General features: G+C 36.8%; 1 protein-coding gene and 2 long non-coding RNA genes across 5 annotated transcripts; 1 reads left to right on the top strand and 2 right to left on the bottom strand.

Annotated features, from left to right (window-relative positions):
* Positions 1-474: 474 nt before the first annotated feature.
* On the bottom strand, positions 475-3,524 carry LOC123500315. The gene is made up of 2 exons (XR_006673245.1): positions 3,465-3,524; positions 475-609 (listed from the first exon to the last, which is right to left on the bottom strand). It is a non-coding gene; the product is annotated as an uncharacterized LOC123500315 (long non-coding RNA).
* Positions 3,525-3,542: 18 nt separating this feature from the next.
* LOC123500314 lies at positions 3,543-20,525 on the bottom strand. The gene is made up of 3 exons (XR_006673244.1): positions 20,324-20,525; positions 12,775-12,953; positions 3,543-3,585 (listed from the first exon to the last, which is right to left on the bottom strand). It is a non-coding gene; the product is annotated as an uncharacterized LOC123500314 (long non-coding RNA).
* Positions 20,526-20,600: 75 nt separating this feature from the next.
* On the top strand, positions 20,601-26,282 carry LOC123500313 (cofilin/actin-depolymerizing factor homolog). 3 transcript variants are annotated; one of them, XM_045249012.1, is made up of 2 exons: positions 20,601-20,700; positions 24,842-26,282. In XM_045249012.1, exon 2 carries the CDS (start codon positions 24,918-24,920, stop codon positions 25,359-25,361), a length of 444 nt encoding a protein of 147 aa, XP_045104947.1. In that variant the 5' UTR covers positions 20,601-20,700; positions 24,842-24,917; the 3' UTR covers positions 25,362-26,282. The 3 variants fall into 3 exon arrangements, with proteins under 3 accessions (XP_045104947.1, XP_045104949.1, XP_045104948.1); XM_045249014.1 differs by lacking the exon at positions 20,601-20,700 and adding an exon at positions 20,864-20,886; XM_045249013.1 differs by lacking the exon at positions 20,601-20,700 and adding an exon at positions 23,022-23,117.
* The last annotated feature ends 497 nt before the right edge of the window (positions 26,283-26,779 follow it).

Genomic DNA, 26,779 nt, shown 5'->3' with positions numbered 1-26,779 from the left:
TCAATAAAATAGTATTATCATAGCCAAAACTATCTTCAAATGCCCTGAAAAACATGCCAAACTGTCTTAAAAAATGCCCTAAAAAAAACGCAAGTCTCCCTATTCCTTGTGGCTACTATTTGGTGATTTTATACAGCTTCACAAACTTATGTGAGGGATTAAAATAGTGAAGACTGTGCCCATTAATATTGTGACCTCCATACACCCTTCATGATGTCAATAAAATGGTATTACCATAGCCAAACTTTCTTCAAATGCCCTCAAAAACATGCCAAGTGGTCTTAAAATACCATAAAAAATGCCAAATGGTCTTAAAATACCATATAAAACATTCCAAATGGCCTTAAAATACTATAATAACATGCCAAACTTTCTTAAAATGTCCTTGGGAGAAAAAAAAAAAAAAAAAAAAAAAAAAAAACATACCAAACTGCTAATCTATCCTAACTGTTCTTCATGGTTCCAGGTGTTGTCTTGTACTCTGGGTGTTGCTGATGGCTGCAGGTGTTGTAGAAGGCTTGTGTTGCATTGTGGCTTGGCTTGGAGGTGCAGTGTTCCAGCAGCAGTGTGTCTCCTTGGCAGCATTCAGGGACTCTTAGCTTGACTTTCCTATAATGAGAGGTGCACTGTTTACACTGAGTCACCTTCACTATTTTGTAAACTGAACTGAACTCAACTCAGCCAAACCTAACTGAACTGAACCTAACCTAACTTCACTAAACTGAACCCAAATTAACCTAACCCAAAACAACCCAGCATAGTCCAACCCAACCCAACCCAACCCAAAACAACCAAAGTTAACCCAGAACAACCCAGCATAACCCAACCCAACCCATTATCTTGAATATATATGGTGTAGCATGAACATATAGTGAGATGGAAATATTGAGGATATTTGTGGAAGTAAATGTTTTGAGTATAATGATGCATGCATATATGATGTGGTGAATTTATTATGTTGAGAATGATGTGGTAACATGACACTGAATACAGTGAGTATATATTGCAGCTTGATATAGTGAAATATTGATGGTATTTGAATATAGTGAGTATATTGAGGCACTCATAATAGTGAGTATTTATGAGGATAATGAGCACAGTGAGTATATATTGCAGCATGATATAGTGAAATATTGAGAATATTTGAATATATTGAGTATATTGAGGCATGCATAATATATGAGGATAATGAGTACAGTGAGTATATATTGCAGCATGATATGGTAAAATATTGAGAATATCTGGATCTATTGAGTATATTGAAGCATGCGTATATGGTGAAATTACTGTATTGAGAATGATATGGTGGCATGAACATAGTTGGTATATATTTGCAGCATGGTTATAAAGCAAAAAGGGAATATTGAAAATATTTAGTGAAATAAATATATTGAGTATATGAAGTGAGGCATGGATATATGGTGAAATTAATATGTTGAGAGTGATATGGTGACACGAATATAGTGAGTGTATATTGAAGCATGAGGATGTAGTGAAGTGAATATATGCCGAAAATCTGGTAAGGTGAATATTTTGAGTAATTAGAGTGAAGTATGAAGATAATGAATATAGTGAGGATATATTTGAAGCTGAGGATAATGAATATAGTGAATATATATTTGAAGCATGAGGAAAATGAGTATAGTGAATATTGGAGATATAGTGAGGCATATATATTGTGAATATAAAATGTTGAGAATATAGAGTGAGGCCTGCAGTACTAGTGAGATGAGCATCTTGATAGCAGCTGTGTGTATTTCATGCAGGAAAAATTAGGATTAAGCGAAAATATTGATAATTGTGAGGATAACATAGTTGAATCTTGATTATAGTGAAATATTAATGTGAAATACAGATTGATGCATGCAGAAATGAAGGGAAATGAATCTTGAATATAGTGAAATACTGATGTGAAATATTGATATGAAATATATATTTGGGCAAGCTGCAATGGTGATGATTATGAGTATTGTATATTGAGATATTGAATGCTGCATGAAGAGATATCAAAATGAGTGTATTAAAATTTATGAGTATAGTTAATGAATATATTGGTGGGGGTGAAGAAATTGTGAAATGAGTATATTGGAAATAGTGAATATATTGAACGAGTATATTGGTAATTGTGGGTATATTGAATACATATGCATGTATGAAGATATGGTGAAACTCAGATGTTGATAGTTGGATTGAAATAGTGAAATAAGATAAATAAGTATCTTGGTAGTGGTATGTTGAAATGTATATTGATATGGTGAAAGTATGTTGAAATGAAGTACGAAAAGGATATCCGTAAAAAAATTAGTGTTGAAATTTTATGGTGGAAATGAAATGCATACTAGGATAAAATGAGGTAAAAAGCAGTTGCAGTTGAGTGAAATTATATTATGAAAGGAAGGGAAATTATTGTGCGGTAGAAGAAAAAATGGGTAACGTATAATTGAGACGTATAGAAGCAACTTGAGATGGTTAAAAGAAAAATAATGAAGATAAAGAAGGTAAAATAATCGAAAGGTAAGAAAATCAAAATAAAGTAACCATGAAATAAAAGATGTGAAAAGTGTAAAACATACAGGTGTGGCTTCTGAAGTCATTAGCTTAATGTTGAGCACGCTTAAGTTGAGTTCAATAAAGTCTGATGTTGCGAGATAAATGTAAATGTGCATTATCTAACTCCTGAGAACTGACGCGTGTGTCTAGTGAACTTGCACACTTCCTGCTCGCTGGCCTAGGGACATGTACAAGTTACTCTGTCTAGGTGGTAATATTGTTTAAGGAGGAGAGAGAAAAATGCGAAGGATAAATTTGCAATTCCTGTCTGGGGATGAGTCGATTCAGAACGATAGGGGGACACCTCAGATGTTCTTTTTGACAAGTACCCAGGTGTGGAAGAGTTTTGAGCATATACAACACAAGGATTATAATTATGAAGAAGTGGGCCCACAAACAAATAAAAAATAAAACAATTCAAATGATAAACATAGAAAGAGAAAATCATATTGAGCTACAAGTAAATAACAATAACAGGAAGAAGGAAGGAAGGAAGGAAGGAAGGAAGGAAGGAAGGAAGGAGGAGGAGGAGGAGGAGGAGGAGGAGGAGGAGGAGGAGGAGGAGGAGGAGGAGGAGGAGGAGGAGGAGGAGGAGAAGAAGAAGAAGAAGAAGAAGAAGAAGAAGAAGAAGAAGAAGAAGAAGAAGAAGAAGAAGAAGAAGAAGAAGAAGAAGAAGAAGAAGAAGAAGAAGAAGAAGAAGAAGAAGAGAAGAAGAGGAAGAGGAAGAGGAGGAGGAGGAAGAGGAAGAGGAAGAGGAGGAGGAGGAGGAGGAGAGAGAGAAAGAAAAAGTAAGAAAGAGAGAGAGAGAGAGAGAGAGAGAGAGAGAGAGAGAGAGAGAGAGAGAGAGAGAGAGAGAGAGAGAGAGAGATTGAAACAACAAAAACTTTATAAAATGACAATATTTATTATTTTACCTTTTTTTTTTTTCTCTTTTCTTCTTCTCTTCTCATCTTCCTCCACCTCTTCCTTGTTCCTCCTGCTTCTCCTCCTCCTCTTCCTGCCTTGGTCCATCTTTCTCCATATTCTTAACACAATCTGAAATATATCAAACTGGATTAATATCAGAGAGAGAGAGAGAGAGAGAGAGAGAGAGAGAGAGAGAGAGAGAGAGAGAGAGAGAGAGAGAGAGAGAGAGAGAGAGAGACCTTACTGATTTCTACCTTGAGATTTGTGTACCATGAGACCATTTCATTGACATTAGCAAGGGTGTATGGAGGGCACAAGATTAATGACCACAGTCTTCACTACTTTAACCCCTTCAGTACTGGGACACATTTTTGCCTTGAGTTTTGTGTAGCATGAAACCATTTTATTGACATTAACAAGGGTGTGGTGCACTGCCAGGCTTGTTCAAACATTTTCCTGTGTGACATGGCTCTTATATATAACTACTCTATTTAATATATATTTTTTCATATCTGCAACATATCCCAGGCCATAGGGTGACTGCCAAGCTCTTCACCACTTTGAAGTGAGGCTTTCATGCTTTGGCTAACAATGATGAAAGTATAACAGTAATCAACCTAACCTAACCTAACAGTAATGAACAGCATGACAAAGCTGTGTGGCATGGTGCTTTGCAACAGACTAAGCCATTGGTTTAAGGCTGACAGAGAGCAGGCAGGCAGCCAGGTGGTGGGCACAGGATGTCTTGAACACATTGTCACACTACATTTGTTGACTGATGTTGCTACAAGGAACAAATTTCAGCTTTATTACTTTTATATATTTTACCCACACGTGATAACGTAACGAGAAACACATAATTTTGTACTTTGAAGAGACTGGGTTGTGGGACGGTAATGTTGTTTTTCCTTTTTTTTTTTTTTTTTTTTTCCCACAGACTCTTGTCCGGCAAATCCGAAATCCGGCAAATGGAGGTCCGGCAAATCGAGGGTTGAGTGTAGGTACGGGATGTAAATCGAGAAGTTGTGACCTTGTTGTCCCGGTGTGTGGTGTGTGCCTGGTCTCAGGTCTATCCGAGGATCAGAAATAATGAGCTCTGAGCTCGTTCCGTAGGGTAACGTCTGGCTGTCTCGTCAGAGACTGCAGCAGATCAAACAGTAAAGCACACACACACACATATGTAGTGAACACCACTACACTACACTAGTTAAGCTTACTCCCGATGCAGCTCACCTCCTGAGGCTAAGGTTTGATTCACACTATCGCTAAAGGCAGCGTCACACTAGCACTTTTTCCGTCATCTCAGGCGATTTCCATCGTCTTTTTACTCTTCTGTCTACTCTTTCTGTCGTCTTGAGTCAGACGGAACGCATCATTTTCGTCTAGCGCCAATTCTTAGTCAAAATAAGAACTATGGTTTCTAATCAACACTTTTATTAAAAATTTTTTTTTTTGTTAAACGGAAGAATGCTATTATCATGACAAGAAATTTAAATGAGTTGATGAATATATATTTGTATACATTTTTTTTTTTCTTCTAGCCTAGCAATGAAAAGTTCCTCAGTTGTTTGTGTACATTTCCAGGGGAGTGCGAATGTGCAACGTTTTTGAATATTTCCAAGGCAACTTCCAAGTAGCTGGCCAAGATGAGCAGTGGACAAAACACACTGACGAATTTCTCATAGAGAGTATTAGAGGTCACCGTTGCCTTTGGGATCACAGAACAGCTGATTACATTATAAGGTGCAAAAAGCCGCGGCTTGTTGGGGTGAATGAGGAGCCATGTTTATTTACAATCGACAAGTGCGGCAAAGGCGGAAGCAAGCTTGTGTGTGATGGCCACTATCTGCAAAAGTTGTCAGTCGCTAGAAAACTGATGGAAAAAGAAGACGGAAAAGTGCTAGTGTGACACCGCCTTAAAGTTTCACTTCGCTCTCGCTCTGGTCAAGGTCCTGGTGCATTCACATGTCCGGTCTGCTCTCGCTCCACTATCGGTCCCATCCCTTCCTCTCCTTCAACACTATAGTAAAACTAAATTGTACTGACCCGTAGGGCTAGGCCTATAATCCGTGCAATGCTGCCATATCTCTCATTACTTCAAGGAAAACAAAATAACTGTTCTTTATTCGTTTTAATGCATGACTTCACTAAGAAAATATATGTGATGGACAAGACATGAAGATGCCATAGGTAAATTAAATATAGTAAAGGTACTGGTTATGAAAGTGAAAATGAGGCTGATTATTTACCAAATATTTACTATTATGTCCTCTTGAGATACCCATGCAGTGTAATATAATGAATGGGGAAAAGAAACGCTGATAAGATTGTGATGCTGTGGTGTATATCTTGTTTGCACTGGGACAAATCCTCTTCACTGTGCCTTCAGATATACCAGCTGCACCTGCTGTCCTCTTCCTCGCTTGATTTATTGGTAAAAGTGGTCCTTGCAAGTTTCTATCTATTAATTCTGCAGACAAACTTCTTGGTTTGGCTGTACAACACACAGGCGAGGAAGCGTCAGTGTATCCTTCCATTGTGGAGACCAAATGAGAAGTGAGTCGACATGCACCTGCGTGGTGACTCCTTTCCCCTTCCCCCAGGGGAAATCCTGCCTCGGGTCGACTAGGAACGTCGCCCATCCTGACATGCCACATTGTCATACATGTCCATGAAATACCTTCATTTGACTTAGTATATAACACTTATTTGTAATGAAATAGTCAGAATATTCTTAGAATACCATTTGTTGATAATACTATGATTAAAGAACCATATAGACTGAATGTTTTGGTTGGAAATCTGGCAGAATGGCAAACACCCTACGGGTCAGTACAATTTAGTTTTACTATAGTGGAAGACAAACCACCAGTGACGGAGGATGAGTGACTTTTCTCCATCTGATTTGGCAGTGGTCGCCATTCCACTTTATGAAGACGAAGAAAGAAAGCAAAAAAGGAGATTGTGGCTTCATTCTATGCTGAAAGATAGAAAGAGTGAAGGAGAGTTCCATACTTTATTTCTTCATCATATTGATGATGAGATTAAATTTTTCAATTACTTAAGAATGAAGATTGGAACATTTGAAAAAAAAAAAAACTCCAAAAAATTGAGGATGAAAACCCCAAAATGTAATTAACTTTTGCATAGTTTTTTTTTTCCAGTGTACTCAGATATGTATATATGGGCTAACTGTAAAAATTATTCTTATATCGGTGATAAATAAAATTCTATTCTCTATGTAATTATTTACCCATCTTTTGCATGATCCCTTTGTAGCGTTTTTTTTTTTTTTTTTTTTTTTCTGATCCTCCATGTTTCATAGGATGAAAGGCAGAAACATTACCCCATACGAAGGCTGAATCATGACTGGAGCGGTAAAAGTCCCCCCACCGCAGACCCCAGGGCTGGGGCCCAGCACAGAGGTGAAGGAACTTCGCACCCCGGACACCAAGGTGCCCCACACCACAGACGCCAAGGCACCGTGGACCCCTGAAGTGAATTACTAGAATTCTCCAAAAAAAAAGCCTTTTTTTTCCTTCCACCTCTGACCTTTTATTATTTTTTTCCCTTACTGCTGCCGCCAATTCGTTGTATCTCTTCCTTTCTTTCTCATTCTTTTTTTTTTTTCTTATATATATATATATATATATATATATATATATATATATATATATATATATATATATATACACAAAGGAATACAAAAGAAAGCCAAACAGCAACAGACCTGTTGGTCCTTTCGAGGCTGTTTGGTAACTACTTCTAACTGGCTACAGATAAGAGAGACAGGACAGTACAGGAGAAGGCTCCTCCCCACCCACCACTCCCTCCAGCTTTCACTGGCATGGAAAATAGCTTGGAAAAGTACCATGCAGTATGGAAAAACTGACATGGAATTTTCACAGGAAAGGATGAAAGGAGATTCTATTATTCACCCTACGGTGAACTCTACATATGTGTCTACAAGAAAGTTACACAAAATAATTGACATAATAATATAATGTTTAATTATTCAGACAAGAAGAGAGCTTGTTGGGGGTTATTCTTTAAATATTTATCCATTTTGTTTTTGAATGATGCAATGGAAGTACTGTTAACTATTTCTGAAGGATGCTTATTCAAAATGTTAACAATTCTATTAAAGAAAAAGTGCTTTGCCTCATGGGTTTTAAAGCGTTTTAGTGTAATTTTAAATCCATTATTCCTTGTTATGGTGGAATGATCAATAGTAAAATATTTATTTACATCAAGGTTGTTGTATCCCTGAAAAATTTTGAAAACTTCGATTAGGTCTCCTCTTATCCTGCGCTTTGTTAAGCTGAATAAATTTAATGCTTCCAGTCGTTCCTCATACGGCTTGTTTCTTAATCTCGGAATCATCTTGGTCACTCTACGCTGGATCTTTTCCAGTTTTTCAATGTCTTTTCTGTAATATGGTGACCAGAACTGCACACAGTATTCGAGCTGAGGACGCACCAATGAGTTATATAAAGTAAGGATAACTTTTTCTGATTTAAATTCAAAGGTTCTTCCAATGAACCCAACTAATTTATTTGCATTCTTTACTGCTTCTGTGCAGTGTTTACTCGGCTTGAGATCTTTAGACACCACAACACCAAGATCTTTTTCATTCTCAGCACTTGCCAGAGGTACATTACTCATTACGTATTTTGCTTGTACATTGTTACTTCCAATGTGTGGGACTTTACATTTTTCTATATTGAATTTCATTTGCCATTTTTCTGCCCAGCGTGTCAGTTTATTTAAGTCACACTGTAGTTCTTGCCATTGTGACGTTGATGTCACTTTGCTCATTATTTTGGTGTCGTCCGCGAATTTGCTTATTTTACAATTGATTCCTTCATCAATATCATTAATATAAACAATGAAAAGAACTGGTCCTAATACAGAGCCTTGAGGAACACCACTTTTTACATTGTGCCACTCTGATTCTTTTCCATTTATAACAACATGTTGCTTTCTGTCAGAGAGCCAGTCTTCCAGCCATTTCAGGGTATTTCCAGCTATGCCGTGAGCTTTTACTTTGCTGATTAGCCTCTTGTGAGGGACAGTGTCGAAAGCTTTCTGGAAATCAAGATAAATAACATCCACTGCTTTTGTCTCGTCATACGAGTTAAAAACTTCATAAAAGAAGTCTAGTAAGTTTGTTAAGCAGGATCTCTTATTTCTGAAACCATGTTGTGAATCTTTCATGATCTTATTTTCTTCTAAAAATTTGACAATCTTATCTCTGATTATCGTTTCCATCAGCTTGCACACTACTGAAGTAAGGCTGATTGGTCTGTAATTAGCTGGGAGTGATTTATTTCCTTTCTTGAAAATGGGCGTGACATTTGCTAGCTTCCACTCCTGGGGGACTTTCCCTGCTTGTAAAGTTTTATTGAATATAATCGTGAGTGGTTTCACGAGCTCATTTTTCGCTTCTTTGAGAAGCCTGGGTGATATCTTGTCTGGTCCAGGCGTTTTGTTTACGTTCATGCTGTTCATGACTGTGAGGATTTCATTTTCTGTAACTATGAAGTCAGGCAGTGTTCTGCCTTGTGCCTGAGGCTCTGGCATGGGCAAGCTGTTCTGGACATCTTCAGTCGTGAAGACTGTTGAGAAGAATCTATTTAGGACGTTTGCCATTTCAACTTCGTTATCTATTTGGTTTCCGTTTTCTGTTATTAGTGGACCAATTGTTGAGGCTAAAACTCTTTTGGATTTTACATAACTGTGAAATTCCTTTGGGTTGGTTTTACAGGAGTTTGCGATCTGAGCTTCTACAGATTTTTTGCTGCTTTTTATCAACTTTTTTGCTTGTCTACGCAATCTGTCATGCTCTAATTTATCATTATTATGTTGTGTTAATTTGTATTTGTTGTATGCTTCTTTCTTTGCTAGAAGACAGCTTCTAATTTCATTATTCCACCATTTCGGTTTGGTTTTTAGTAATTTCCTTCTGTTTCTTAGTGGTATACACATCTTAGCTGTATCATTTATCTTTTCAGCAAACACCTCCCATGTCTTATCTACATCTGGTGTTTCCAGCAGTATATTCCAGTCAATGGATGCAAGCTGCATACGGAGTCTTGTGTAGTTTGCACGCCGATAGTCTGGCACTTTTTCTTTACTTTCATTCACTTTTCCTTTGTCAAAATTTATGGTGAATTTTAAGGTGCGATGATCGCTGGAACTGAATTCTGGTCCAATTTCCACATTTTCGATAGTATTCTCATCATTTGTTAGAACGATATCAAGGATATTGTTACCTCTTGTCGGATGCTTGATGTGCTGGTAGAGGGGAGCTTTCAAGCATGCTATTATACAGCTGCTGGCCAGCATGAGCTGTCAGTGGTTTGCCCCACCTTGTGACTGGAAGGTTAAAATCTCCCATAATTATGCAATTGTTTACGCAGCAAATATCCGCGATTTGTTCATACAATTGTTCGTCTGTGGCAAGGTGACTGGGCTGGAGGACAATAGATGAGACCTAATGTTATTTTTCGGGATTTATTTTCTATATGAATGAAATTGACATCTATGTTTGCAATGGTTGAAGTTTGCATCACACGAGCATGAAGAGTACTTTTGACGTAAAACATTACACCGCCCTCAGTATGGTGAGATCTCTCGCTACTAAAAACGTTATAGCCATCAAGTGAGTATTCTGCGAGGTAATCTCTGTGTGTTGTATTAATCCAAGTTTGTGATGCCGATGATGTCATAGTTTTCTTGATATATAAGAGCTTGGAGCTCATTAAATTTACTTTGTAAACTACGGGCATTGAAATAACATAATATATATATATATATATATATATATATATATATATATATATATATATATATATATATATATATCCTTGCAGCCTTCTGTTTCTCTGAGTTTTGTTGTTCTATATAATATTTCTTCTGTTGCTGCTTGTGATCTTACTAGTATCTTAATTGGTCTTGTTGTTCCATCTTGATAAGGTCCCATTCTGTGAATTTCCTCCACTTCCTCTTCTAGGTTCTGTCTACCTTCATCATTTAGATTTTTTAGTAGGTCTTTAACTGATTTCATTTCTTCCTTTTCCCTTCTTGGTCTACATTTTACATTTTTTCTTTTAATCCAAAGATAATTGTACTTTTTTTTCTGCAATTTCCCTTACTAGGTTTTCCTTTTCCATAAGGACTCCAATAATTTTGCTTGCCATGTTCTCGTCTCTTTCTTTAGTTGTTCTTGAATCACGTCCTGTAAGTTATCTTTGTCTTTTTTATCTTGTACTCTCCATGCCTGTACTTCTTTTTTAATCACGTCATGTAGTCTTTCCTCTTCTTTGCTAACTAGATCTTTCAGGTCCTCTTTTTCTTTCTCTACTTTACCAAGTCCTTCATCCATCTGTTTCTTATATTTGGCTAGTTCTTTTCTCAGTGAGTGTTGTGTTTACGTATTCTTTGTTTTGTTGTTTTCTCTTATTATTTTTTTGCTTTCTCTTATTATTTCTTGCTTTTCCCTTTCCTTTAAATACACTTGTAATATTTAGAATGGTAAATAATAAAAACATGTTAATTTAGCCAAATATGTAGAGTATTTTGTACAAATTTTTTTGGACCACATCCCACATCCCCCCCTATTATCTATTGCTTCTTATGAGAATTACATGTTTGTTTTACACGAATTTTGATATACACGATGCCTCTTAGAATGCATCTATCATGTAAATTGAGAGTTACCTGTACTTTAGCATGAAGAGCAAGTACGTTTCATTACCTTTCTCATCTTAAAGACCTTGTTGTTCTGATCAATTTAAACCCATAGAGACTCGCCACAAATTGTTATTTATTCACTTTTTTTAAAGATTAAACTCACTGCTGTGTCAATGGCAGCAGGCGACGCACCATCTCCTGCGATGGACAGGCTGACACAAGGAATGCCATTTTGGTGTGTGCATTTGCGTGTACATGTTACATTATTTGTACAGGCAACCCCCGCTTAACGAACATTCACACAACAAAATTTTGCAACAATGAGTGTTTCCTTTTACTACCATCTGCTTGTTTAACAAACACCAAACTTGCTTTAAAGAAATTTTATCTAGGTAATTTTTTCTAAGTTTGAAAGCCCTGCCATATCACACAAGCCAACAAGCTTTTGAATACACCAGCGCCTCTCGTGGACAACATGCGCACCACTCACTCCCCTACTCTTCCCCGCTCTTAGTTCAAAACAAAAACAGGGTCCAGCACCAGGTCATCATCTCACGCTCAACATGCCACCACAACACCCTGCAATGTCACCTAGCGTTGCTAAGAAGACCAGGAAGTCTCTTACTCTCGAAGTGAAGCTGGATATCATTAACGGACACAAGAGAGGCGAGAAAACTAATAACATTGCTCGCCACCATGGCTTGACTTCATCTACTGTCTCTACTATTTTCAAGTCAGCAGACTCTATTTTCTTAAGAAGGCCAGTGAGACCATATCTTCCTTATAAGCTAAAAGAACCACCCGAACTCATGACTCTGCTATTGGATAAAATGGAAAGCCTTGAGGAAATGTGGTATATAAGTTTTGTATGTAGTACAATGATGCGCCTTTTGTTTACATTCCACAGGTTGCCAGCTAGCGTCTTTCCCGCTCCACTCTTCCTCCCTTCATAAACTTAAGATCATCAACATTATAAAGTTACTTACATACATACATTAGTATACATTATAATGACTTAGTCTTAAACTAAACTGCTGAAATGTTAAACTTCATAATTTTTACTTTCATTAAACCTTTTACTGTACTATGATGTACTCTCGCTTTGTTTACTCTCAATGGAAGTTCAAGTCAGGGGTGAAACTTGTTATAATTGGTTCGCTTAACAAAAATTCGCTTAACGAAAGTTTTCTAAGAAACGTAACCCCTTTGTTAAGCAGGGGTTGCTTGTACAACAGCAATATATTATGATGGTGATTGGTTCTTTTGTTTCAACATGAAGCCAGTAGCCAATTAAAGAAAAAAAATTTAATTCAGCCAATCATAGTATCGTATTTCAACATGTGAGGAGAGAAGTGGTTCAATTTGAAATATTTGAATCAGTCTTACGAAGATGCCACCGTGTGTTGGATGTAGTGTGCATTATTTCCTTACTATTCGCTGGTTTTTTTTAAACAACAAGAAAAGTGTACAATTCCTAAGGGAGCACGGTGTTTTTCCTATTGTGGTGGAGTGCCCCAAGTCCAAAAAACCCTGTAAACTAAGAGAAAAGACTTGGAGGTGCACAGGCACTTCCTGCATTCACAAAACTAAGAAAAGGAACATTTTTACAGAACGTTCACCTACCACCTTGGAAGGTTATTCTGTCTGCTAACCACTGGCTTAGTTCACGGTGGGACCACAACAGTTTTCCAGTGTTATCCTCACGCACTTTTTGAAGTGAGGTCAGACTTCTGGCTGAACAATCAGGAAGCTATTGGTGGTCCAGGAGTTATTGTTGAAATTGACGAGACGTTCATCGTGCGCTGGAAATTTGAGAGAGGCCAGGTAGTGTCACAAGTTTGGATAGAGTGCTCCTTAAAGATAATTTTTGTTGTACCGCTAGTGGGGCCAGTGGGTAAGGCTGAGTGGTGCGACAAAGACATGCTCCCCTCACTCATACAAAAATACATCCGTCAAGGATCAGTGATAATAAGTGACAGCTGGGGAGCTTACAATAGTATAGAAAAGCTAGGTTACATGCACCACAAAATTAATCATTCCGAAAACTTTGTTGATCCCTATAACATACAGATTCACACGCAAAACATTTAGTTTAGGTTAGATAAGGTTAGTTTGGGTTAGATAAGGTTAGTTAGATTGGGATAAGGTAAGGTTAGGTAAGGTTGGGTTAGGTTAAGGTTAGATTAGGTTAGGTAAGGTTCTGTTTAGGTTAGGTAAAAGTTAGATTAGTTTATATTCATTGGTAACCAGTAAAATTATACCAGAAAAAAAAATGCTTCATTTTACTGGAAACTCGAATATCCACAACAGACTGGGTAAGGAGAAGGGTGATAAAAAAAAATAAAAAAATAAAAACTGTTTCACATTGAAAAGAAACTGCTTACTTATTCAAACCAGGTCGAAAATTAACATAAACAAGAAAGAGTTGGTTCGTTTTACCGTTTCCGTAAGAACTGGGGGATAGGGGGATAAAATAAAACTACGGATTTGCGACGGAAACGAAGTGCAAATTCACTCAAAACAGGTCGAATCCACCAAAAAGAAAAAATAATTTCATCCCAAAGTGAGCTGTTCATGTTATTGTAAAAATTTACCCTTCCTCCTTCATCCTGTCTTTGCTGAACTCCGGATACCAAGTACCAGAGGTGAGTTTGTTGACTTCAATGCAAATAAATTATTTGAGTGTTTGCAGTCCCAACCAGGTGACTACAGACTAGTACAGAGCCACTTTTGGTAAGACTTAAGCTCGTATTATCAACTCCACTATTTCAATAGGTTTTATTTAAGTGTACACGAGTTTTTAAGGTGTTTTTTATGGTTCCAGAGGCAGAGTGACAAGATTTTTTACATAATTAACTAGAGATACATTATTGAAAACCCCGCTAATCATCCCTGTAACCCTTGAAAACAGTCATAACATAACATAAATAATAGGATAACAAAGGGCCACCAGGGCCCATCTAGGTTATCCTGTATCAGTCGCACAGCGACATCGTCATCAGTACTTAAAGATACACTTACAAGTACACAATACATTATATACTAATTTTAAATATTTGGCCCATTAACAGGGCTAAGTCCTGCAGCGAATTCCTCTACAATCTGTGATCCCCATACATGGGGATCATGTCTTCTTTAACTATAGTAAATTTCTTATAAAAAACTATCATGCAGCGATATACATAATTATAAATCTAATAAATTTAAGTGCTTATCTAATCTGTTTTTAAACATTGTCAAACTAGTGCTATTTACAACCCTCTCTGGCAATGCATTCCAGAAGTCTACCACCCTATGACTAAAGAAATATTTTCTTATATCTAATCTGCAGCCTTGCTTTCTAATCTTCCTGCCATGATTTCTAGTCCTACTTCCTCCTCTAAGGTAAAGAAAGATCTCACATCTATGTAGTTTGTATCTGAGAACATTTTAAATAACTCTATCATATCCCTCTTATACATCTCCTCTCAAATGAAAACATGTTTAATTCCTTTAATCTATCTCTATACTCCAGGCGCTTTAATGCTGGTATCATCCTAGTTGCTCTTCTCTGAACTGCTTCTAACATGTTGATATCCTGCCTATAATGGGGTGACCAGGCCTGTATGCAATACTCTAAATGGGGCCTAACATAGGAATTATATAAGCTACGCACCACTTCCTTACTTTTATAACTAACATTTCTATTTATAAAACCCAGGATCCTATTTGCCCTATTTCTTGCTTCTAAACATTGCTTTGAAAATTTCATAGTCCTGTCTATCACTACTCCTAAATCCTTTCCTCCTCTACTGCCTCTAGCCAACATCCCTCCATCTCATAGCTAAAGTTTGTGTTGTCTTTACCTAAATGCATAACCTGACACTTTTTAGAATTAAACTCCATCTGCCACCTGTCTGCCCATGCTATCAGCCTGTCCAGGTCTCGTTGTATTCTGTAATTGTCCTTTTCACCCTGTACTGCACATGCTATCTTAGTATCATCTGCAAACTTTGATACTTTGCTACTAATTCCTATATCTAAATCGTTAATGTACACCAAGAAAAGAAGAGGTCCTAGCACTGATCCTTGGGGTACCCCACTAACCACTTCCTTCCACTCAGACATTGCCCCATTTAATACTACTCTCTGTTTCCTATCAGAAAGCCATTCACTAATCCAATCAACTAACCTACCCCCTATCCCATGTAGTCTCAATTTGTACACTAGCCTCCTATGTGGTACCTTATCAAACGCCTTGCTAAAATCTAGATATATAACATCTATGCTATTTCCATCATCTAACTCCTTGGTAATATATTCTAAGATATCGAGCAAATTTGTAAGACAGGACCTCCCTGATCTAAAGCCATGTTGGGTATCTCTAATTAATCTATTCTCATTTAAATGCTCCCAAATACTACCCTTAATGATTTTCTCTAGTATCTTACATACTATACTAGTTAAACTGATCGGTCTATAATTATTCGCATCATCCTTCCTACCTTTTTTAAATATTGGTGTAACATTAGCTAACTTCCAGTCCTGAGGTATCTCAGCAAACCTAAGTGATCTTTCAAAGATTAACTTAAGTGCTTCAGAAATACTGTCTACACCCTCCCTAAGTACTCTGGCATGTAGCTCATCAGGACCACTAGCTTTCCTATCGTCTAGTTCAAGAATAAATTTCCTAATAATTCCCGGTTTTATATCAATATTTTCTAAAGCTCTTAAACTACTCGTCGCACTGTTTGTAACAGGATTTCCTATTCTTTCCTAGTAAATACTGAAGAAAATTGTTCATTCAATAATTCTACTATGTCTTCATTTTGATCCACTACTACACCATCTTTTCTGAGTGGTCCAATCCTATCCTTATTTCTTTTATCACTGACCTTGTAACAACTATATAATTTTTGGGGATCTTTACTCCCAGCTCTAGCTAGTTTTATCTCTGCCTGCCTTTTACTTTTTTATAACCTTACTCAAATCATCCCTGACCTGTCTGTACCTAATCAAATCTACATCTTCCCACTTTTCTGCAACTCTCTGTATGCCCTCTTCTTCTCTCTGATCTGGCTACCTATCTCGTGAGTCCACCATAATGGCTTCCTGTTTCTCTGCCTTATATCTTTGTAAGGGATACACTGCATCACTATACCCTTTACTACAACCTTAAAAATATCCCACATCTCCTGTGCAGTTTTATTTCCAAAACTATCTTCCCAGTTTACCTCTCCTAATAACTGACGTAACCTACCATAATTACCTTTCTGATAGTTTGGAACTCTAGTCTTATTCACTATATTATCCCTACTGGAATTAATGATAAATCTTATTATATGATGGTCACTGTTTGCTAAAGTCTCTCCTACCTTAACTTCCTTTACACAATGCTCAATATTTGTTAGTACCTTAACTTCCTTTACACAATGCTCAATATTTGTTAGTACTATGTCTAAAACCTTCCTCCCCCTAGTAGATTTATCTACCATCTGCACTAAATAGTTATCCTGAAAACTTTCCATAAACTTATTTTCACTAGCATCTCCTACCATCCTCTCCCAGTTTACTGACTTAAGATTAAAATCCCCCTAAGATAATTGTCTGACTAGTACACCCCTTATTCATATCATCTACCATAAGGTTGTCTATATCTGCTGACAGGTTAGGTGGTCTATAAAAAGCTCCTACTCTAATAACCTTACTTTTGTTTACTCTAACATCCAGCCATAAGGACTACTCTGTTATCTACCTTAATACCATTAACCTGACAGGAAATTAAGGATTTTTTTTACATAAATAACTACTCCTCCACCTATCCTACCAATTCTCTGGTGTAAATACATAATGTATCCATCTACTTCATATTCTTTCCTATTTTCCCTAAACTTTTCCTCATTTACCCATGCCTCTGTGACACATACAACATCTAAGTCCTTCTCAACTATATAACTAGATAACTCATCATTCTTGTTCCTAAGACTCCTGGCATTTGATCTTGATCTTGATTCTACAGGTGTCCCAGGATTTCTCCTGAGGCAGGCCTTAGTAACGGCAGCTCCTGTAGGAGATAAAAAGAAAAAAAAAAAAAGGTGGCAAGAACCTAGACCAGACACCATCCTTAATACTACTAATCCCTGCATCTGGCACTCCACATTCTCTCCAGGAACTCCTTGACAGCTTCTATCATCCTTTCACTCGTGTTTCCACACAGTCCCAGCAGCAACACCATCCATTCCCTTCCAGTCTTCTCCACCCTGGCATCCCCCAGTTCCCTCAGCACCACTTGCATCATCTCATTTCTGTCTCTGGCATACTTCACACACTCCAGCATCACATGCTCCACCGTCTCATCCTCTCCCATGTCACACATCTGGCACACTTTGCTGCGGGACTCTGACCATCTGTAACTCCTTGCATTCACATTCATGCACTGTGCCCTAGCTCGGAAGAGGAAGTCACCCCCCAGGCTGCCATCATACCACTTTTCATACATTGGGGCCTCTTTCTCCCTATACCACTCCAGAGTACTCTTTTGTTCCATCCTAGTCCTCCATTCGCTCAGTCCAATACACTTCACCCTTCTGTCTATCTCTCTCTTCCACTTCCTTACATCCCAGTCTGGGCCCTCTCTATTTCCAACAATCATGCTCCAGTTACTCTCAACATGCTTCCCCTCAACTCGCTGGAATGCCCAACTAGTTTCCAGACCACTCTTCACTACCATCCTGACACACTTCTTCCCCCACCTGCTATTCCTAACATTCCATAGAAACACCTTCCTAACTATTCTTGCATCATTCATTCGTTCTAGCCCAGCCTTAAATCTCAGTGTTGCCTTCACATGCCTCTCTCTGAAGGTACTCCATCCCATGTCTCCTCTTAATGCCTCTATTGTTGCATACCCTGGTGCATTTAGAGCCATTCTTGCTACTCTGCTCTGTCCTATTTCTAGCTTCTCTAATTCACTTTCATTCCACGTCATCACATCCATACCATACATGATGCTGTGGTAAACTACAGTATTTGAGTGACCTACTGGAAAAATTTAAGAATAATGCCAATGTAGTTGCGAGACATGCACATGATGTAAACAGACTGTTTGATCCAAGATGTAATTCTGGGATTGGTGCAAGAACATTTCAGTACAGTGTTCCAAGGTTATACAATGCACTACCTAATGATATAAAGTGCAGTGAGAATGTTGTAGTTTTTAAGAAAAGGCTAAAAACATTTATATTCAGAGAATGTTATGAAGTGGAGATGTGCATCACTGAATGTTATGCATTGTAATGGGCGATGATGATTTATATGGTTATTGTGTTTACTTTTCATATGTTCAATTTCATTTCTTTAGCCACTTATATCTTCATTTCTTATTTGGATACATGGATCTGATTTGTATATTTTTTATATTATGTTTTTCATATTATGTCTATGTCTATACATTTATTTACATGTCTCATGCAGTGATGGATGGACTTGTTATCTTTTTTGTTAAGAAGAGGATTTCTCTGTGATTATTATTATAAGGTGCAATGTAGTTTTCAAGACCTTAGGTTAGGTTAGGTTAAGTTCTATTTATTAGTATATATATTTTTATTTTCATTTGTATGTATTTAGGACAACTATGTATATATAATTTTGTATGAGGCCCTGTAGAGCACCATTTACTGGTGGAATAGAGCCTGAAAAAAAAAAAAAAAAACAATAAACAATAATCATATTCTCCCCTATTTGCACCTGGAAATCTTTCCTAATCTTTTCACTATCTTGTGGTGAGAGAGCAAAGGGTATAATTCTAGTTTCTGCCCATACTCCCCCCTCCACCCCCAACAAGCTTGGGGACAGGTGGGAATGCGGGGTTTTGTGTGGGATACATGAAATGCGTCGGAAATGCGTATTTTTTGCGTAAAATGGAAAAAATTACCGTTACAAAGTCTACGTGATTTTCATTACTAGTTTCATGACGTTGAAGAAGCCAACAACAAGCCACGGAGCTCCATCACACTCGGAAATAAGCAGTACACTGACTTGCATTTGTTTATTGCTGGGGTTTGTGGGTAACTAGTGAATAGGATTCTTATTGTGTCTATAGTTCTTTTGTCCAATGACGTGCCACCACCTCTTAACACCACAAGCTGCGCCAATGGAAATTTGCTATATGTATTCGAAGGCGGGGCAGAGCTGGGTAGACAGGTGCACAGAGATCTGTGTGCGCAGTTGAGCTATGGCCACCAGTGACATTAGTTGTAAAGGTAGCGAATTTGATTACTGGGAAATCATCGCTCCTGCGATGCAAGTCAGTGTACAATCGAGAAGAGGACCAGCCAGGACCTTCATCCTTTCATTAAGGTATTGTGAGGAGGGGTATTGGTAGAGGTAGGGCATATTGTGTGAAGCTATAAGAGAACTGGTGTGAGAGGAGGAAAGCTGCCCCAAAGCAAGGATACAGTAGGTTAGGTTTATGTTAGGGTTAGGTTAGTGTTGGGGGGGTCCGGGGGGGGCGCAGCCCCCCTGGCTAGGTTTGATTACGTTAGGTTAGGTTTATGTTAGGGTTAGGTTAGTGTTGCAGGGGGGGTCTGGGAGGGCGCAGCCCCCCGGCTAGGTTAGGTTATGTTAGGTTAGGTTTATGTTAGGGTTAGGTTAGTGTTGTAAGGGGGGGTCTGGGAGGGCACAGCCCCCGGTTAGGTTAGGTTTTTGTCCTTAGATTTTTTTTGGATCGCCATATCTCGCCTCTTTTGGCTCCCCCCATAACCCCCGATTCCCCACGTGCCCCCAAGCTTGTTGGGGGGAAGGGGGGTAATAGAAAAGAATATGTAAGGAGTTGCTGTTCTATAGATTTACCGAATTACTGAAATTAGTACAATTAGGAAACTTGTAATGAAAATTCCGTAGACTTTTTAATGGGAATTTTTCCATTTTACGCAAAAAATACGCATTTCCGACGCATTTCATGTACCCCACCCAAAACCCCGCATTCCCACCTGTCCCCAAGCTTGTTGGGGAGTGGAAGGGGGAGTATGGGCAGAAATTAGAATTTTACCGAGCAAAGTGTTTCTGAATATGGACCTTATCCTCAAGATTCCTTTATGAAAGATATTCAACCAATGAATGTCTTACTGAAAAAGAGGGCACAATTTGATCAGAGTTATTGCGTATTCCGTCAATGCCTACATTAGTAACTCACCCGTACACTAGATAGTTCGTCATCACAGTTTTGGGCCACGAACACTCCCCAAAGATTACATTGTCTTCATCGGTGATAATTTCTTCCTTGTTAACATGATACTCCCGTGCCAGGCTCATAGTCAGAGGATCCGCCATGGTGAAGAGCACTACCCATCTAAGTCTTTTTCTGACCTCATGTAGCGAAATCACGTAATTATGACTGGCTTTTGTTAACTTCTAAGAAAAAAAAAGTATTTTATGGTGTGGTCAAAAAACTTAACAATTGGAAAAATGTTATCTGCAGAATGTTGTAGGTGTGTAGTCGTGTGACGTGAGACCCTGAGTGCTCCACCTCAGACTCCACCTACTCCACACCGGCTGTTGCTCCACCCACTGGTAAGAATCTTGCTCTTCACCAACTAGATATACGCTGGCGTTAGGCATACCGGAGTAATTCGTGTTCTGAAGTATTTCTGTAGCAATGTTCGGAAGGAAATAGTGACTTCATTGAACAAGTAATAGTGATGCCTTGGTAATGGCTTTACCTGGGGAAGAATTAGGACTGCTGAGCCTTGTGGGCCGGTGAGACTGCAGGATGAGCGTGTTTGTATGTGTGTGAGTGTATGTGCGTGAGTGTATGTATTTGGTTGTGCGAGTGTCTGTGGATGTTCGCAGGAAAGAGACGGGGGAAGGGGCAGGAAAGAAGGGTGTGGTGTGACCTAAATAACAAGGTAATCATCTTAGGAAGCGTGGCAATGAGTCATCATCCAGCTTTCCTCAGAATTCAGAATGTAATTATTGTCTTATTATTTCGATAATGGTAAATTTTATTCAGTCATTTTCTATACATTTATATTGCAAAAATATTCAAACTGATGGAATTATGAGAGTAAAGGGTATTTGAGTGGGACTGATGTAACCACATATGCATAATCCAAATAATGTAAGCATATGAACCATATAAATATTACCAACAGAAGAGCTAAGTCACATCTTCAAAGTTCTGTGATTAAAGGCTGCTGTGAGAGTATTGTTGACTACTAAGGTATGCAGTTTTCAATTTAGAGACATCACAGGGATAAGTGCGATTTATTTGTAGTTGCAAGCTAGGTATTGTTATATTTCTCGTATCTCTTATCTTATTTATTTATTTATTTGTTTTTTCTTTTTTCTATAATACACTTTAGCTGTTGTATTTATGACGAAGTTTTAGATCTCACTTTTAGACTGAGATCCTTTTGTTTACAGCCTTGTTTCATTGTACTTGTGATTTGTGCTCTACCACTCCTCAGCGTTGAGCCATATCTTCTGTTTATGAATATTGCCTTTGTGACTGGATCACTTGCCAGTTCAGGAGAAATTGCTCTAAGTGGAGCAATATTTATTTTCTTAACATTGTTTATTTATCATTACTATATTTCATTGTTCTATCTGTTCAAATGAGCAAGATGAACCTTTTATGACTTTTGTAACACAAAAGAAAGTCACCACATGGGGGTGACTTCCAACTTGACTCATACTTAATCTAAGAACTAACCAAGTGTGTATTAAGAAAAGGCAAATTTTGCAGATAAAAATGTAGTTCTTTTTGGCATTAGTCATTTACAGGGCAGGATGTCATTGTCTATCACTTATTAACATAGGCTAGCTGTATGCACTCATTGTACATCTTTGTATCTTTTACAAATAATGTGTGTTGGATATTTATTCCTACAGACTGCAGTGAATACTATTAGGAAAATAAATACTTTAGCAACAACATATAAAATTATAAAAAGGAAGTTCTTGTCAATAATGTCTAGATTGTAAATGATTTTGCAAACCTAGATGATATCTCTTCTCATCTGTTTTCAATCCTAAGAATGTACTTCTTAGCCATTCTTCATAGGTGACATCCCTCTCTCTCTCTCTCTCTCTCTCTCTCTCTCTCTCTCTCTCTCTCTCTCTCTCTCTCTCTCTCTCTCTCTCTCTCTCTCTGTACTGTTGGCCAAAAAAAAAAAATATATATATATATTTTGAAGTGATGATGTTAGGGGAGAACATCAAAATATGAAAGGAAAGGAAAATAAGTAGGATTATAGCATGAATCTGGATGAGACCACTTGTGTTACCTTGGATTAGATGGATAAGATCTTGAGACATCAATATGTTTTAACTTTTACACAAGAGCCAATGGGAGAATTGCATATTGAACAACTATTTGGGGGAATGTAAGTTGTCTTAAACAAGAAATTAGTGTTTAAGTTTTCATTTGTATGCTTCTAACAAGACATAATTCTTCAGTATCATGAGAGAGAGAGAGAGAGAGAGAATTGAAATTGGACTATATAAACTAAATATTGAACTATATAAACTAAAACAAGTATGTTGTTTAAGAAATTTAGTTGTACCGATGTGAATTTTAGTACCAATTACTAATCATTCCTATATAGTGACAGATTTTTATCCTTGATCTTGAAAATTATTTATGCAGATGTTGTTATAATACATAGCCATTGGGTTTTAGGTATATTTAAATATTTGAGAAATGGCTGATGCCAGCAATTTATAATTTCAATTGCTTTTTACAGTACTACACTTTAAAATAAGAGTAAATGAAGTTTTAGTATGGCCATGAACATTTGATCAAAGAAATGTATCCACCAAGTGAAGTGGTTGAATGGGACATTGTTTGAAGATATCATATCAGGATAAGATAACTGACTGGCTTATCAGGTGTGACCATTTCCTTGTTAGTATGAGGTATGATTTGAAACTAGACACCTCTGAAAATTTGTATTGACTTCAAGTTGTCATTAATCTTTGTTTATAAGGTAAGATTAGCCAAAGGTAAAGAAATAGCTAAAAACAGTTCTCACAGGTCTGTTTCCTAAAAAGATATAAGAACCAAGAAGGATAGGCAGTTTATTTTATTTATTTATTTATTTTATTTTATTTATTTATTTATTTATTTTTTATTTATTTATTTATTTATTTATTATTATTATTTATTTTTTTTTTTTATTTATTTATTTATTTATTTATTTATTTTTTTTTGTCATGGTGCTCCTCTTTTGAAACTTGAGTCATAGATGAGAGGAAACTACATGGGAAAAGCTCTTAAGTTTATTAGTAAAATGTGCAAAAAAGTAAAGATATTGGTTAATTCTTGCATTAGTAAAGTGGACACTATAGGAATGAGACTGATTAGGAAGTCTTGTGCAGAAAGGTTGCAGGAGTAAGGTGATGCATGTACCTAGTTAGCTAGTTCAGAATAGCAATAACCAGAAAAATCATTATAGAAGATAGTAAGGGATGCAACTTTATGGCACTGAGCAAGACACTGAAATAGAATAGAATTAAATAAGAGAAATGAATTATGCAAGAAAAAAACTCTTGACGGCTTCCTATTTATGAAAGTTGTAAGAGATAAACTGCACCATATAAAAGAGCAACACTCCATACATTAACAAGAATTAGCAGCTGGAGAAGTGTTGGTGGAAGTAACATAACATTTAATTTCATGAAAGCTGTTTTAGAAACAGAAAGGAGGTGAATTTTCTTGTAGAGTTTTTAGTAGACAGCTTGGGTATGTTCCATGTAGAAGAGAGGGATATTTCAATATCAGTGAAGAGAATTGTATATAATTTTGTATCAAACTTCGCAGCATCTTGTGACTGGAAAAAAAAAATGCTGTGCCATTTCATGCGCCTCATCTCCTAATTCAGAGAAACTGTGATTAATTTATATTTACTCCATAAAGAAAGTTAATTGATATTATTAATGCAATATTCTGGTCAGCACTATTAGTACTACACTTATTATGCTTTTATGCAGGTGACATCTATGGAAGAAAGTGTTCATTTCTCTGATTACAAATAAGAGTGCTTACCTTTATTGGAAGAATAACTTAAGCTTAGACCAAGGTTATATAGATAACTTTGTTACCACAGTATAATTGCTCTTGACTACCAAATATAATAAAACATCTTTTGAAAAAATTTTTTTTTTTTTTTTTTTGGATTTAATCACCAAATTAATGTTCCAATATTCTTTTGTAATCATGCAGTGGGATGAGCAAACATTACAGTAGGGATTATCATTATTGACAAAACATTTTTGTTGGCAGTGGTGACAATATATAAAAAGATGGGAATCAGAATGTGTTACATGGTAAGATTTATCAGCTCCATAATCATTATTTATTCTGTCTAGGGTATGAATATATGATATTGTAGTTGTGAATATGCTCATTGTGTTTTCCTTATTTGTGTAAGGTACCATAATGGTGGTTGTTTCCAAAAGGAACAGATATCCATGAATTTCCAACATCTGTAGGTGTCTGTTTTCTTTGTTTCATGTTAAGGAATAGCTGTATATCCTAAACTTTTTGTGCATAGTTGTCTTTTGGTAACTCTCTATGTAGCTTGGGAGTAGTAAACAGGATTTATGAAAAAAAGGCAGCTAAAACTAAATAATGTTTTTTTTATACCAAACCTTTTATTGTATACTCACTTGATCCATCTTTTTTTTTTTTTTTTTTTTTTTTTTCTTTTAGGCTGTGTTCAAAAAGCTGAGTTGTGGAAGAAGATTGATTCATCATCCCCTCATTACTAAAGTTCTTGAAATAAGCCATGGCATCTGGAGTAACTGTTGCAGATGGCATTCAGAAAGCCTACTCTGACATCAAAACTGGGAAAAAATATAGATATATGATATTCTATATTAAAGATGAAAAAGAAATTGATATAGAGAAATTTGGTGAGAGGGATGAAACCTATGATGATTTCCTGAATTGTCTTAGCAGTTTGGGACCAGACAAATGTCGCTATGGTTTGTATGATTTTGAGTATGAACGCTCTTTCCAAGGAACCTCCGAATCAAAAATGAACAAACTTATTCTTATGTCTTGGTGCCCTGATACTGCCAAAATTAAGACCAAAATGCTTTATTCCACTAGCTTCAGTGCTCTCAAACAGGCACTGGAAGGCATACAGAAGTACATACAAGCAACTGACATGTCTGAAGCTTCCTATGAAAGTGTCTTAGAGAAGTGCACTGCTTCAGACCGTGCTTGAGTCTACCATTAGAGAGAATTTTTGTATCAACATCCAAAGCACTAAAGATTCAGCTCAACAAGGCCTCTTTAGTGCCTCAACTGCACAACCTGCTAATTTGTTGTTTTGCAGGGATTTTATTTCATGATTGAGAAAAAAAAAAAAAAGTTTGCCAGACTCTACACTAGCTTCTGACTAGTAATGCCATCATATTTAGTGTTAATAATCCATTATTCATATGACACCTTTGGTATGTGTCTCACCTTTGATATGCCCAGGGTATTGCAAAGACATTCCAGTATATTCAGAATTTTGAAAAAAATTATTCATACACTAAAGATTTCTGCATAAAATATCCAGTGTAAATTTGTAGATTTATTTGGAAGATTATATGATAAAATATGGTTATGCACTGTACATCTGCCATAACATACATTATTGGCAGCTTGACATTCCATCAGTGTTGCTGTTCTCAACATTGAACACCTTTTACATTTCATTGTAAGCATTCCACATGCAATTACATGTGTATCTTAAGGTGTAGGTGCTTTCTCTCTCTCTCTCTCTCTCTCTCTCTCTCTCTCTCTCTCTCTCTCTCTCTCTCTCTCTCTCTCTCACAAAAATTGTGTTGATCTTGTACTTTATTGAAGTATATCAAATTTATCCATTGTGTGTAATTAGTTTCATTTATGTACATGAAATTATTCAAACTATTGGAACTATTGGAGGACTTGACTTACGTTGTTCAACTGTAATGTGTGTACTGCTTTATTTCAATGAGATACTCAATCTGATATTTTCTTGTTATGAAATATATCACTATGAGAAATCTTACTAATGCATATGTTGATTTTTGCTTGTGCATATTATTTTATAAGAATGCATTAATTCATCTTCCACATCAGTGTAAGAGCAATCATAGTAAATAAAATGTTGTATGTTTACCTTTTTTTATTCCATCATACATTTAGATAATAATATCTTATGAATATCATTAGGTTTTTAAAGAAAGTATTACTGAATATTATGTAAACTGATCCTTTAAGAATTGAGCTCACTACTTAAAAGCTGTGAGCCAAGCACTGCACCATGAAGGCACTTAGTTGCATATAATTTTCATTCAGTGAAATTTGACAATAGCCACCATTGATGTTTGGAAAAGGCTATGACAAGTAAATTTAGCTTGGCAGAATCCTGACTGACATATAGGTGAACTGCTTTATGTGAGTTGCTTTTAAAAAAAAAAAAGTGATGGATATATTAGTTGCCCTAAGCCAGATCACTAATTAGCATGCTTGATACTTAATCCTGCATTAGTTCAAGACCCAGTGGTAGAATACTAATGATTTTATAAATCCTTTACAGCATATGTAGGATGAAAATAAATAAAAGATTCAAGACTAGCATGAAAGGTTTCTGATGAACATGGCTTGTGTGAT

This window comes from Portunus trituberculatus, unplaced genomic scaffold (assembly GCF_017591435.1).
Source record: "Portunus trituberculatus isolate SZX2019 unplaced genomic scaffold, ASM1759143v1 PGA_scaffold_202__28_contigs__length_962959, whole genome shotgun sequence".
NCBI lineage: Eukaryota > Metazoa > Arthropoda > Malacostraca > Decapoda > Portunidae > Portunus > Portunus trituberculatus.
This window is presented reverse-complemented; position numbering and strand designations above follow the sequence as displayed.